Source organism: Lissotriton vulgaris, unplaced genomic scaffold, assembly GCF_964263255.1.
Source record: "Lissotriton vulgaris unplaced genomic scaffold, aLisVul1.2 SCAFFOLD_1812, whole genome shotgun sequence".
Lineage (NCBI taxonomy): Eukaryota > Metazoa > Chordata > Amphibia > Caudata > Salamandridae > Lissotriton > Lissotriton vulgaris.
In genome coordinates, this window is record NW_028251611.1 from 347,486 (window position 1) to 361,630 (window position 14,145).

A 14,145-nucleotide genomic window follows, 5' to 3' on the forward strand; every position below is an offset into this window, starting at 1 on the left:
GGGCTTTGTGTGGCTGTGTGTGTGGGGGGGCTCTGTGTGGCTGTGTGTGTGGGGGGCTCTGTGTGTGTTTGGGGGGGCTCTCTGTGGGTGTTTGGGTGTGTCATTTGCGAGAGATAAAGCTAGTGGCATTGTAAATGACAATGCCATTTATTTATGTTAAAAAAACCATAAATAAAAATAATGTCAAGACCAATGCCAATAGCTCTAACTTTAACAAAGGCAAAACCATTGCATTGTAAATGCTTGTTCTTTTTATAAACTAACAAAGATGGATGGCCAAGTATGAGCATTTGCCGAGGGGGACTTTAATGGTTTAAAAACACACCTGCAATTGCAGACCCTTCTTTCGGCTCTTGGCGTGCCAGGTGCTGGAGCCCACTGAAGACCGAACAGAATGAGGCCGGTCAGCTGTAAATAGTTTGGAAATGCCAGCCAGGGAAGGGAGTTGCTTGGGAGCGGCGTGCGGGTTGGCACGCTCCATTGTGATTCACGGAACTTGCACACGGCGGTACGATCTTTTTATAAGTGAGAGGATGCTCTGGAAATTACATACACAGCACATGGCATTGTCTAAATAAATCCAGGCTGTAACTTTTGTGCATGGGTGTAGGTTGTGGACTGGCTGATCGTGTAGGCGTTTCTGTGCTCGTGTTTTGTATTAGGGTATGTCAACAGGCTGTGTGTGTTAGTGTTCCAAACGTTATAGCCTCTGCTATCTCTAGAGTTCACTGTGAACCAAGCATCCAGAATGAACTGCAGAAAGTGAAACTACAGTTGAATATAAATCGCAGGAGGCACAGGCTGGGTTCTAAATGTATTTAAAAGGCTGCTATGGAGTCGCCTAATATAACCTGTATTTGTAATGGGCATAGCTACGGTTGGTGCAGCAGGTGCAGTGGCACCATGGCACAGAACCACGATGGGCCATTGGAACCAGATAAATGCTGTATTTTATTACCCCCACAGCAGTCAAAGGTGACGTTTTGAATTGCTTGCACCAGGGCCCCTGGCATCCGTGCTACGTTACTGGCGTGTAAAGCTGACTTTCACCTCAGTGGGTTTCTTGACTCTACGAAAACATGACCCAAAGCAATACTTCGTGGTCTCTTGGCCATGTGATCAAACACAGGTCTCTGCAATGGGTGCATCTGTCCACCCTGCCAACAGGCCAGCACTATCCAGATTGGTGATAACAATAGGTGCAGTTGGACAGATGGCCCCTTCATCTATTTTTGTGCACATTTTATATTCCTGAGTAAAGTACATGCTTAGCCCTTGGGTACCTCTCAGCCATGCCTACAAATGTACAGGGTATGTTTACATTGTGAGAATCAGTTTACATCTCAGCGTCAATTATGTTCTAAAGCAGAATTCTCAATCTGTTATTTTTGCAAAGAAAACTCTCTGCTGTTCAAATGTTTGGCCCGCTTAAACTTTCTGCGGAAATACATTAGAGTGAATGAATGAACGGATATTTGGGAGATAAAGACTGGGAGCTGATCATTTAGTTTACCAAAAAGCGAGTACCCACTAACAGTCACTTGTTTTAAGGGCTAGGGACTTTTTTGTCTAATGTGAACTCACACACTTGATTGCACTTTCCTTTTCTCACAGATAGATTAATCGACTGCATGGATCCACATTGCTACTTGCAGAGCTCCTGCCAGAACCAACCCTATTGCTGCGGCCTCCTCAACCCACATGACGACATCAGCCAAAGTCAGCAGTTGCCCTCCCTGCAGGCAGGTAGGTCATTTTATGACCGCATCAGTTTCCTGACGGGATCAGACAGCACCCACACCATCCCCGGTGACAACCCAGGGGCGGCCTTAGGCATGTGCAAGCTGTACACCTGCACAGGGCCACCAAACCCCAGGGGCCACCACGCCAATATATATCCTTAACCCCTTGCGTGCGGCGGGAATTCCCCGCCCATGCCGACTCCGCCTTGCGCGGGCGGAGTCATGACGGAACGGTTCCATCATCAGCACAGCTCACCGGTAGCTGATGACGGAACCGTTCTGTCATCAGCATGCAAGGGGTTAATATAATAATCCTCGGAGGATGGATACATATTTGCGTGGCGGTCCCTGGCAGGGATTTGGCGGCCTCCAGCTCTGTTCCACTTCCAAACACCCTGAACACCCCCCCTTCACTGGCCTCCGTGCTCCACCCTGCCCGGACCTCCTCTTCCGGGGCCCCCTACCTACGCTCCTTGCCCAGGGCCACCATGAGCCTAGAGCCGCCCCTGGACAACCCTTTCATTAAGAGGTGATCGTACCATGACATCACTAGGGTTGTAATTGCTAGGTTTTGCTGGTGGTCAGCAAGCACTTTTGAATCCCTGCTAAACCTTTAATCAGATACTCCATTCTGCACATCCGAAAAACAAACAGTAAGGAACAATATATTCATTTGACCTGGCAAAGTTTATTTAATAACAGAATGCAGACTTGATTAAATCACTTCTGTAAATACTGGGTTCAAGTCCTCAAAGTTAGAGAAGCATCAATTTCATGGATACTGAATGGACATTTTCAAGTGAGCTTCCCAAGCTAAGGCTGTCTCATAATGCATATTATTAAGTTTCATAATAAGGAAGCCACATGGATGATGGAAATGGCTCAATAAAACAGCAGTTCCAAATCTCCGTGGATGCTGTGCAAAGCACACTGATGTGCGCTTGAACTGTTGCACCTGCTGTGAATTACATAAATCCAATTATTTTAAAAAGAAGCTCTGTGCAGTTTTTTCTTGAAGGTCATTCAAATGTTGACCTAATTATCTTTGTGGATCTACTCGTCTCTAATCTGCTTAATAGCATACTTTTCTGTGTGATGTGATAGAAACTTCGAAGATTTCATTATTTCAAAGCTCCAGTTGCGCACAGACTGCATGGTATCAAGTTTGAAGTTATGCCAGACAGCATTTAAAATGCAGATAATTCTCTATTACAAACGAGCGGTGGCGTGGGAGTCTACCGAGTCTAGTTTGCTGGATAATGATTGCCTGTTTTGTTGTAATCTTTTCTGTAAATCACATACATAATGGATTTTACAGCATAGCCCTAGTCTAATAAGTAGTCTACGTCCTCTCCTCCCACTTGTTTTACAGTCTGGCATCAGTTATAAGGGGCCAAGTACTTAATGCCGACGGGACGCCATTCATTGGCATTCATTGACGTCCCGTCAAAGAGGGATCGCAGAAATAAACTACTTCCCACCAGGTTCCGTAATAAAGTAGACAATAGAGCTAATTTTATCACCAACAATACTCCTATGTCACACAAATTGCATTCACTGTAGATGCTCCCTGGAGGGGACAAAACCATGTGGGAGCCCACTAAACTCTGGTATGACACAAACTTTCCTTGCCTTTGTGTCTAATAGCACCATGAGAGCAGAGAGCAGATTTTGATTTGTTTCAATGTTGGTGATTGTGTTCAACCTCCATGAAGTATGCAGTCTGACAATGTACTACAGTTTCTTTAGAGGCTGTTAACGTTACCAATTGTATGGGGAATACCACAAGGCAAAGGATATTAATGCCATAAGCGCAGTCTCTCAAAGGCCAGGTTTAGTGGACTAATGCGTCCACTGTAGGGGCCTGTGTTTGAACTCATGGTACAGGTTCAAATTCCAGCGCATCCACTTAGCCTTTCATCCTTCTGAGGTTGATAAAATGAGTACCAATGGGTAGCAATAAATATCTGTTATTCAGTGCCAAGATACCCTTCGGGTGAATGTTTTCTTTACAAATACACGTTATGTTATGTCTCTATGAAAGTTATATTGCTACGATCTTCCCCATATCTAATGTGTAGTAAAAGACTATCATTGATTGCTCAACACGCATTCGTTCCCAAATGAGCATTGATTAATTGACAAATTTGACTGTTTAAGAGATACTGTTAGTTGTTTTTAAAGCTACGTGAACCTTTAATAAATCCTTTATTTGTCTTATCTCTGCAAAAATGATGAGCCAGGGCTTAAGATATTTCACATGGGTCCACTGTATTTGGCGCAACACGTGTTATTTTAAACTTCTGTTTACATTAGTCAGAGTTTTATACTTTTTAAAGATATATAAAAGAGTTTAGTGCTCTACTAATTAACTTAGCTGAAAATGTACACGCACAACACCACTATGTGGTAGATTTGCATTAACAGTGTTGACAAATAGGCGCTGAGCACCGAAAACACTGGTACGAACAAAGCAATGTCTCAATATTTGTTGCCAATGTGCAGTTATAATTATGTATTCCTTATTATTCCCATTTCACCTGGTTAAGAGTAGGGGCTAGACCATGGTCAGTTTACTAGACTGATCCTGTGTTTGGTTGTATCATATTTTTCACCTATCCAAGCAGGATTACCACTAACGCCTGGTCTGCATCATCTATGAAACTGCATCATCTATGAAAAGAGGTCCTTATATGGAGCCAAAACAGAATCTGTACACCTGGGTTGTCTGGACCCCCCGATTGTTCATTTTGATTGCGGTGAATGTTGTGATTATCACTGAAGTTTTTTTTGTCACCCCTCCTTATGTGGTTTAACTTCAAAATGAGATATTGAATGAGGGTTATAATGTGGCAACTTTTTTATAGGTTGTCAGTGCTTTCTCCCGGATGGATATAGTTGCATTTTTCATGGTCATGTACACAGTTGCATTCAGCAATTCTTAGAACACCACAGAACAAGCATTAAAAATAACAATAGGTCTCGCCTTTGATCAAGATAAAGCCATTTGCTTTACTAATGGCATTGTATAGCAAAGCAAATGGCTTTAACTTAATAAAAGGCGAGAACTAATGCATTTCAAGTGCTTGTTTTTTTGTTTTGGTCCCACAGCATCACACTGAGACCATACTGATTCCTATGGGAGTCCTGTCAGTCTGCGGCAAACGTGAAGACTTTTTTCTGTTTGTTATTTGGCCCTAGAGGGTTGTTTTGTGATAACCCCACAAGAGTTGGGGGTCTGAGTATCCCTACCCTTGCCCCTACGGTTATAAAAAAAAAAAAAAAAGGAAAAAAAAAAAAGAAGAAATTCAGAACTCTGGGATACAGTCCTTAAATGCCAGCCACAGCATTTTTCTACATGTTGGGGATGTGAATCACATTGCGTGGTCCTGCAGGACCGACCAATCACATTGCAAGCTTGGAAGTTTATTTCCCCCACAAGATTCCAGCAGCAATAGTTATCTATACATTTTGAAACTAAAAGTCTCGAAAAGGGCTGAACTGAATTACACCAAAGCACACTTTCTGAATAAATATCTAGCTTTCTGCCCAATTTGGTGTAATTCTGTTTAGCCATTTTTTCAGTACTGCTGTTAAATGTTTCCTATGGCAAATTCATGGAGAAAACAGTGTTTTGGGACTCTCCTTTTTGTCATCTCCAGCTTGATGGGTCACCCCAAATCTTTCCAGGAAGGATCCAAGGTGAATGAATTCTTTTTCTGGAAATTTGCATGAAGATTCGTCAAACGGCACCAAAGTTGTTAGCAATACAAAAAAAAACTACTTCCAAAGGACACTCTGATTCCCGTATACATAGGAGTGTACCTATTATAGTTTCTAATTTTTTTTTGTTTTTAGCAACTGCCATGCAAAAACAACCGCACAACTCCAGTTTGAGTTTATCACTTTAAAAACATCTAGGGGCAAAATATGTACAACTGTAAAAAAGAATGCCTTCTGCAATTACATAGACATTTGATACTATGTTTATGTTTAAGTTCAACAAACAAGCATACCACAGCTAACCAGAACATAACACCTCTATTAATGCCACGGCAAAAGCATTATAAACGTACCACAAACTTGTCATCTCGCTTCTTCCTATACCCGTAGGAATTTTTCCTGAGAAAGAAACACTTTGCATTAGATTAAATGCATTAAAAAACTGATACACAAAATTTCCCACCATCTTAACACAAAGTGCACAACCATGTGAACATCAATGACATAATAAAGGGCATTTATAACTACGATGATTAAAGTTAGTTTCCAACGCTTATATAGCACACATAATTGGATTTGGAAAACCCTTCCCACAACAATCTACCTCTATCCACCCAGTAACCAGACACAAAGCTGAGGCTATGATGCCAGCATAAACACCAGGTATAGGTGTACACCTGTTTGGAATTAGTTGTGATAAGAATGCAAAATAATAAGCCTAAATCGAATGCTAAATAACATTCTGAAAATCACCTGTAGATCAAAATACTACTCCATTACATTTTGGTTTATACAAACACATAGGAACCTTAATTAAATTTTTATGAATACTGTAAATTAATTTTCTTAATAAAGCATGTTAGTAGCTCCTGGTAGAATTCTTAGTCACGTGAGGTCTATGACTCGGGTTTTAAGAGTCAATGCTCTCACTGCAGGCTCTGTAACGTTATAAAATTTCAAATCAAAAGATTTTAATAAAATGCCATTAGGAATTACATATTTTCCTGTTGCTTAACAAATTGCCTCAATCAAACAGCAGCAAAAAATCATGACCTGAGGTGATAAGGCTGGTCATTCGGCTCCATGGAAAACGTCTGGCAACTATTTGTGAGGTGAGAACAAATATCCAAAATATCCTTTGGTCATACAGAAAAAATGTGTTTAAGGACTTTGGTTTGTTTTTTTCCAAAGAGAGAGTATCCCAGTCTTTATTTTCTTCCTAGTGTTCAGTTTAAACACAAGAACATGCTTAGCAACCCACAATGATGTCAGCTGTAAAAGAAAAAGTCTGACCTTTTCTTTGCACATAACCACTCTTGAAGGCGGGATGCAGCTCAAAAACGTTTTCCATGCTTTGTCTATTCAGTTTGGGTGTCTGAGGACCTTTATATGTGCCCCAAGGTTTCTATCTGGTGGAAACTAACAACTAAGTTACTTTCAGTAACGCTTTTTCTGCTAGATACTCTAATCAAATTCCTCACCTTATAATCCCCAGGCATAAGACTGGGTCCAGTAAATCTTGTATAATACCTCTGCGCGGTGGTAGGTAGAGTTGATCGGCTCCAAGAAGGCATCGTCCACTTCGTAAAGGCCATCATGATGCCAATGTAAGCTCCACCGGCAAGTTGACAGTTTGTTTTGTGACTATTTCTACACCAAAAATGCAGACGTGTGTAAAACCAATGTTTAACCAATGTGCAGTGTCTTAAGGGATATCTTCGGGAGTCCAGGTCACAAAGAGAGAAGAATGGGAGGGCTGATGAAGAATCTGCAGTTAGATAGTCTCTCTACTAGAAAAGGCGTTACCGAAAGTAAATAACTTCTGATAAAGACTCCTAACAACAGACACCTCACCTTAGAATAGATACCCAAGCAATACCTCCCCGGAGGTGGGTCTGCGAAGTAGCTCAAATCAGAAAATCCTAGAGGATTGAAATGGTCTTTGGTGAAATCAATGTGGAACGAGAGAGCTCTCTTTGGATCCAAGCAATGGAGTCTCTCCTTCTCCTTGAAGGATGACTGGGAGCGAAAAAAGTAGGCAGAGTGATAAGCTGACCAACAAGAAATGGAGTGACAACCTTCGGCAGGTAGGAGATCTGTCTGAAGAACCAGTTTGTCAGGTTAAAAGATGGTTCAGGGAGGGTGAATCGACAGAACTTGAAGCTTGCTGACCCTCCAGGCAAACATAATGGCCACTGGAAAAACTCTGATAGTCAAGAATCACAGAAAACAGCTGTGTAGGGGACTCAAAGGAGGAATACACCAGAAACTGGAGGACCGGATCGAGGTCTCATTGGGACATCATGAAAAGGGTTACAAGGGAACAAGTATTGCAAGACATTCAGAAAATGAGTCACAAATGGTGACTTCAAAAAGGAGGGTTGATACAGCAACGACAGCAAGCCTAGAAAAACATACTCGCTATGGTGAGTCAACAAGTTCTCAGGGTGAACCAGTTTTCCGGCCTACTTGACCGACCTGGCGAGTAAGAGATCTGTGCCACTGTGCCAATCAGAGTTTACTTCAGCGAGTGCAGTGCGAGGCTCTGGGGGCAGCAGGGTAAAATGTTATAAAAACAAAAGAAATGTGGCAAAGCAAAGGAGTTGATTGACTGCAAAGCAGGCTCGGACTGCTGAGGCTCAGTTGTAATCAGCCAATCAGATGGCAGCTTTTAATTGTGCTCTCCTTCGTGGATATAGAGTATAGGCATGTTTACATGCTTCTCATTGGTGGATTACAATGAGCCACAGTGTAATATTCAGCTTGAGAAGTGTGTAAACTGCCTTTGCCAGCCCCTGCATGTGTACAGATTTGTGGTGGCAGCGAACTGGCTGGGCACAGTATAGAGCCATACTTCAGTTGTGCCCAACTTCATAAGTGACCACTCCACCAGCAGCAGCAGGCCACGCACAGCAGCAGGTAAGCTGGAGCAGCTCGCTCTCCTTCTAGACCTTGAGATACCGGTGGCAGCTTCTCTGTAGCTCCAGAGGGCACAACCTGGGATGTATATTGATTGCTCGTTGATTGACCCCAATGGCAGACATATAATAGGGGGCGGCAACTCGTATCATTATGGCAGCGATATGGACCTAATATAGATGATCCTGATTTATTTTACACCATTTGGTCAAAGATTGCCTTACTGGGTTGCAACACTAATTTGGGGTGCAATTTAAACGCCCTATTAAACGATGATCTTGACAGATCGGGCTCCTCCCAAAGGATCCATCCTAGGGCAGTATTGATGTTAAAATCCCTCAAACAGAAAGATGGTTTGGTAGACATTTGGAGACAATGGTACCCAGAAGCGAGAGAGGGCACATGTATTTGAACACACCATAATGCACCATAATGCATGGTCCAGACTAGATTTTTAGCTTTTATCCGGGGATGTGGCAACATGGGCAACTGTAACTAGACACATGTCGCAGACTTTATCCGACCATGCTCCAGTCTTGCTAAAATTGACACTACCCCTGTTGGTCCCCCGGGCATTCAAATGGCGACTACCCCTTTATGCCCTAATGGACGTGGTCTTTAGGGAAGAATTTCACAGAGATCAAGTAGAATGCTGCTCAATTAACAAAAAGTCAGTATCCTCTCCCATGCATCGCTTAGCAGGCTGGCGTATTGAAGGCTATTAGACAGACCCTTTCTCAGTTGGAAAATGCCATCCGGGATACTGCTGGAATATAGTAGAACCTGTGGGCCTGAACATCTGGCAGCCCTTAGGGAGAACATTTCAGAGTTTGGAAACACATTTCTAATGGACATTTGCCACAGCTTGAGGTTATGGGGAAGGGGACCACCCAGGCAAAGCCCTGGCCGCTATCCGCAGACCTCTGCGCACTTCATCATATCACAGAGCTCCTGAATGGTGCCTCCAGCCTGGTCAGGGGCCCGAGCACACTACTGGATCGCCCAACAGACGTCTATGCTACATTATATTCCTCCACCACTAGCGACTCGACCGCAGGACTATCAGACTATTTAGATTCGATCAAGCTGCTGTGGCTGGGTAAGGCACATCGGGCCTACCTTGATGAGCCCGTTCACCACCGAAGATACCATCCAAGTGATACATAGTCTGCAGGAGACAAGGCCCCGGGATTGGACGGGCTGACAGCCGCCTTTAAAACAAGCATTGGCATAGCCAATAGGTCTCGTCTTTGGGGTCTTATAAGTATTTAGTTAAGCAGCACAATATCCTTGGTGCAACAACACCAACTGTTGCATGGCTAAACACTTAAAAGTTCCCAAAGGCAAGAACTGTTGGCTATGCCAATGCTTGTTTCCATAGGGGTTCATCATGTGCCTTTTTGCCAGTCAGCATGTGTTTTGCCCTATCATGGAATGAAGGCCAAGGACTTTCTCAAGGATTAAGGCTAGCATGGCTTTGAAATCTCAATACAACAGACAATCATGTGCAGGAACCACATAGATCTGACCTTGTTGCAACATCGACATTTGTTGTTGTTTTTTAAATAATGTGGCTTATATAATCTTAATAGCCCTGGGTGTTGGTTGATGTCTAGGCGTGATTCTTCCATATATATCACCACTTACAGCAACAACATCGATGACTGTTTTGTTAAAGCAAAAGCAAAGTTTAAATCATTCTATTCATCGAAACAAAGAAGTTTGAAGCCAATAAAAAGAAAAGCAAACTGCCCTGGTTCAATATGTATGCAGCTTTTGTAAAAAAAAAAAAAAAAAACCTCATTGTTGCAGTGAGCAAAGCAAATGAGGAACAAACGGTGGAACAGCATGTGTGCGAGGGAAGTGATCAAACTCAGTCTAACTTTCATTGATGACGCCATGCATGTCTTTGTTTTTCTCTCTGCAATCAGCACAGCAAAAATGCATTGGTAATGTGCTGCTCTCGAAATCACACATACACTTTCTACCACTTGAAGCTTATCTCCCACACCTCCCTTCGCACCTGTGTGCTCATTTCACGTTGCCTTGCCTCGCCCATGGCCTGTGCAACATCTGCTCTCACCCTCCAAATCTCTAAAAGTCCACGAAACATACTAGAGTACGGCGGATGTTAGAACCATACATCAAAGAGGATAAGCTGACGGACCGGAGCAGGGCCATATAAAGAGAGCGATAAAGAGTTACCCCCTGGCATCAGACTGGATCCAGCATTTTTTTTATTTAGCAGTACCACTGCGCGTCTGTAGGTGGAGTCAGTCGACTGCATGTCAGTCGTTGGCGTTGTGAAGAGGCTCGAAGGGACCGCACATAAGACAGGTTAAAAGCAGGCTCAAGTTCCACTGGGGCATTATGAACGGAGAAGGAGGACAGAGGTGAGTAACGCCCTTTAGAAATCTATTTCCAATAGGGGGACTTGAAAAGAGAAGGCTGATCAGGAAGGAGAAGAAGGGCAAATATGGCCGAAAGGTAGCCTTTAAGAGTGCTAAGGGCAGAGCCCTGCTGGGCCAAACATAGAATGAAGAGGAGAACCTCTGAAAAGATGGGCAGAAAGGGGATCCACAGCATTTGCTGTGCACCATGCCACAAACTTGTCCCATCTGCAGGCGCATATTGTCTTAGTGGAGGAACACCTGGCTTCCAAGATGACATTACAGACTTACAGACTTCAGGAGGAAGGTCAAAAGCTGTCCACTGTCGCCGCTCAATGTCCATGCAAGGAGGTGGAGGCTGGACAAGTTCGGGTGGAGGATCCTCCCCTGCTGCTGCGAAAGAGGATCCTCCCAAAGAGGCAGTCTAATCTTATTGATGGTTATGCTCAAGAGCTCTGGGTATCAGACTGTTCCCACCCAGTCCGGAGCCACAAGAATGACTGACCGGTCGAGCTTGATCTTCTTCAGGACTCTGGGTAGAAGTGGTACAGGCGGAAAGCCGTACAGGAGGCCGCAGTTCTAATCGTGACGAAAAGCGTCGCCGAGAGAGTGCTTCCTTGGAAATTCCAATGCGCAGAATTGCTGACATTGCGTGTTCTCTTTGGTGGTGAAGCGATCTAACCAAGGCTCTCCCCACCGCTGAGAGAGAGATGCACCACCTCCGAGTGTGGACTCCATTTGTGATCCATCAGGCACCGGCAGCTGAAATTGTTAGCCCTAGCTTTCAGAGAACCTGCCAGGTGTTGAACCACCAGGGACATGCCCTGATGTTCCAGCCATGTCCAGAGACGAAGAGCATCTTGACAGAGGGTCCACGACCCCACCCCACCCTGCTTGTTGCAGTACCACATGGCGGTGGCAGTGGTGTTCCCCGAGATCTATTTAGTTAATATATTTTAGTTGATGCCCTTTCACTAGACTACAGCTCTTTCAACTCTGTATTTCTTGAAACTAAGTAGGTCACCTAACAGAATGGACTGGGCATGAACAGAGTGCTCTCCTATCTAGTCTTCTGATCCATTCACATGAACTCATTTTTGCACAACAGTGGCTTGGGTGAAAGGATGGAACCATTATTCTACCTTTGTTTGGTACGAAGAGCGTTATCGGTTTCAATACTGTCACCCTTCACCAGTATTCCAAACACTTCTGCATCTAAGAATTGAAGTGGCACAGGGGAGTAGCTACTGCACAGATCTTAGAGAAAGGGGATCACTTTGATTTTGGTCTTATCAAGATAACAAGATAATATTTCCAAATGTTTGTAAAGAACAAGATCAGACTCAAACCAAATTTAAAGACTCCTGTTACCAGTGTAATACCAGCAGACAAAACTATGGCTGAAACGTAATAAAAAAATCTGTTGTCTTGACAATTATATGACATGACAGAAAACAATAATAAAAGTCCTTTAAACATTGAACTCACCGTCCTCTACCAAGGCCATGGGATGTTTCACTACTACATGGTTCCATTCGACATGCACCCAAGTCTTTCTTGATGAAAGTTGTACTGCTTTGAATTCGTGTTCTAGGTTGTCCTTGTGGTCGTGTCTGTGTACCTCGGACACCATTAATAAGACGTTCAGTAGAAAAATTAAATATTGTTGGACTGTCAAGAAGTCCAGGTGCTCTTTCTGCATTTGGTATTGTGTGCCGCAAATGTGATTTACTAGGATTCCTGCAAAAAAAGTAATTGATAAGTGATTTTTTTCCTGCAATATCAACAAATCGAAGTTCCCAGCTTAATCTTGAGCACATTAGAGTAATACAATTAAATATTTATCTGAAAATGTTATGAAATTAATTTAGAAAATCTTTTTAAAAAGCTGCTAATATACAACGGCAAATCTTTTATAATATTTTTTTTATTAACTTACATCAGAGAAGGGTTCCAACAAACATTCAAATAGAAAAAATGACCTAGCTAAACTGTATTGTGATGGCTACTCTGCTTTCCTGTAAACATACATACTCAAGTGGCAGTATGTATGCACAAACTAAGTTAGAGTGTTGTCAGTGAAGAGACCCAGGCATCATACCCCAATGTGTCTTTGCCACCAAAACAAGTTGCAAGTAATTTTCAGAAAGAGGCGAGGAGAGCAGGTGAAGGAAAGTAGGATCTGCTTTCATGGTTACCCCCACTTTTTGCTGGTACTATTCTATTTTCGGACTAGTTTGACTGGATCCTGCTAATCAGGAACCCAGCCTCTGTGATTCCTCCCTAGATTGGACCATGGTGAGTACTTCGGCACATTACAGATTGGACACTGGTGTAACCTTATCAGTCCCTGGTATATGGTGGTATATGGTACTAAGGTACCCAGGGCATAGGTACACCAGGGGTCCCCCCATGAACTGAAGCATGTATTATGCGACTAATGGGAGACCACTCAAATTGTGACTACAAGCCTGCCATTGCAGCCTGTGTAAGCTAGTGCTAACTTCACTTACAACAGACTTACATTTTCTTAAATTTGAGGTCACTAACACTTAAAACCTATAAGTCACCGCTAAGGCAGGCCTTTCAATCCTGAAGGCAGGGTGTTTGGTTATAAGTGTGAGGGTGCCCCTGCATGAGCAGGATGTCTCTGCAATCCCCGAGGTCCATTCAGCAGGTGCTGTAAGTGCATCAGCCTTTATGATACATTTAGTGGCCATGCTTCATTACGTGATGGCTAAAAATACTGACGTAATGAATCCTGGCATGTTTGGTATCAAAGATGTTGGAATCATACCCCAAACACAGTAAACTTTGTTTGGAATCTTATTCCATGCACTGTGGGGCTCCTCCAGGAAGCCAATGTGCTCCCGGTACCAGTCTTCCAGAGTCTGACAGCAAACTAGGGCTGCTGCTAACCACAGACACGATTCTGCCCTCCTGCTGCTGAGCCAAGCTCAAGCAGGGGAAGGTAGGACAATAGGTTTCTGTCACAGGAGGTGTGACTACGTCCCAGACAGGACTTCATGTATTAGGCTGGGGTGGGGCCGTTGCCAGGGCTACTAGACTGCTTTGAAGGGCACATTTGGTTCAGGGAGCCTTTGGCTCCCACTCTGGCATGAAACTGGACAAAGGCCATGGGATTATCCTCCCCACTGTCCAGCCCCTTCTCTGGGAGGGACCCCTGAATCGTTCCAACCCTTTCTTTAGGGTACTTAAGAGCGCACCTGTGTGTGTTTTCTTTAGATTAATCATAGGACAAGATTCAGAGCCGAAACCACTTCATCTTCAACCGTCTGGGCACTATGGACTTTGTTGGACTTCGCTTTGGGAACAGAGACTGCATCTGGAAGACTCCTGCTTCTCCTGAT

At 43.5% G+C, this 14,145-nt stretch overlaps 1 protein-coding gene across 1 annotated transcript in view; it reads right to left on the reverse strand.

Annotated features, from left to right (window-relative positions):
- The window catches only part of LOC147662826 (la-related protein 4B-like), a 317,319-nt gene that overhangs the window by 207,843 nt on the left and 95,331 nt on the right, over nucleotides 1-14,145 (reverse strand). The window contains exons 6-7 of the mRNA XM_086950884.1: nucleotides 12,263-12,514; nucleotides 5,819-5,864 (exon numbers count right to left, since the gene is read on the reverse strand). Of these exons, the coding sequence (XP_086807010.1) occupies nucleotides 5,819-5,864; nucleotides 12,263-12,514 (298 nt within the window). The remainder of the gene's footprint in view (nucleotides 1-5,818; nucleotides 5,865-12,262; nucleotides 12,515-14,145) is intronic.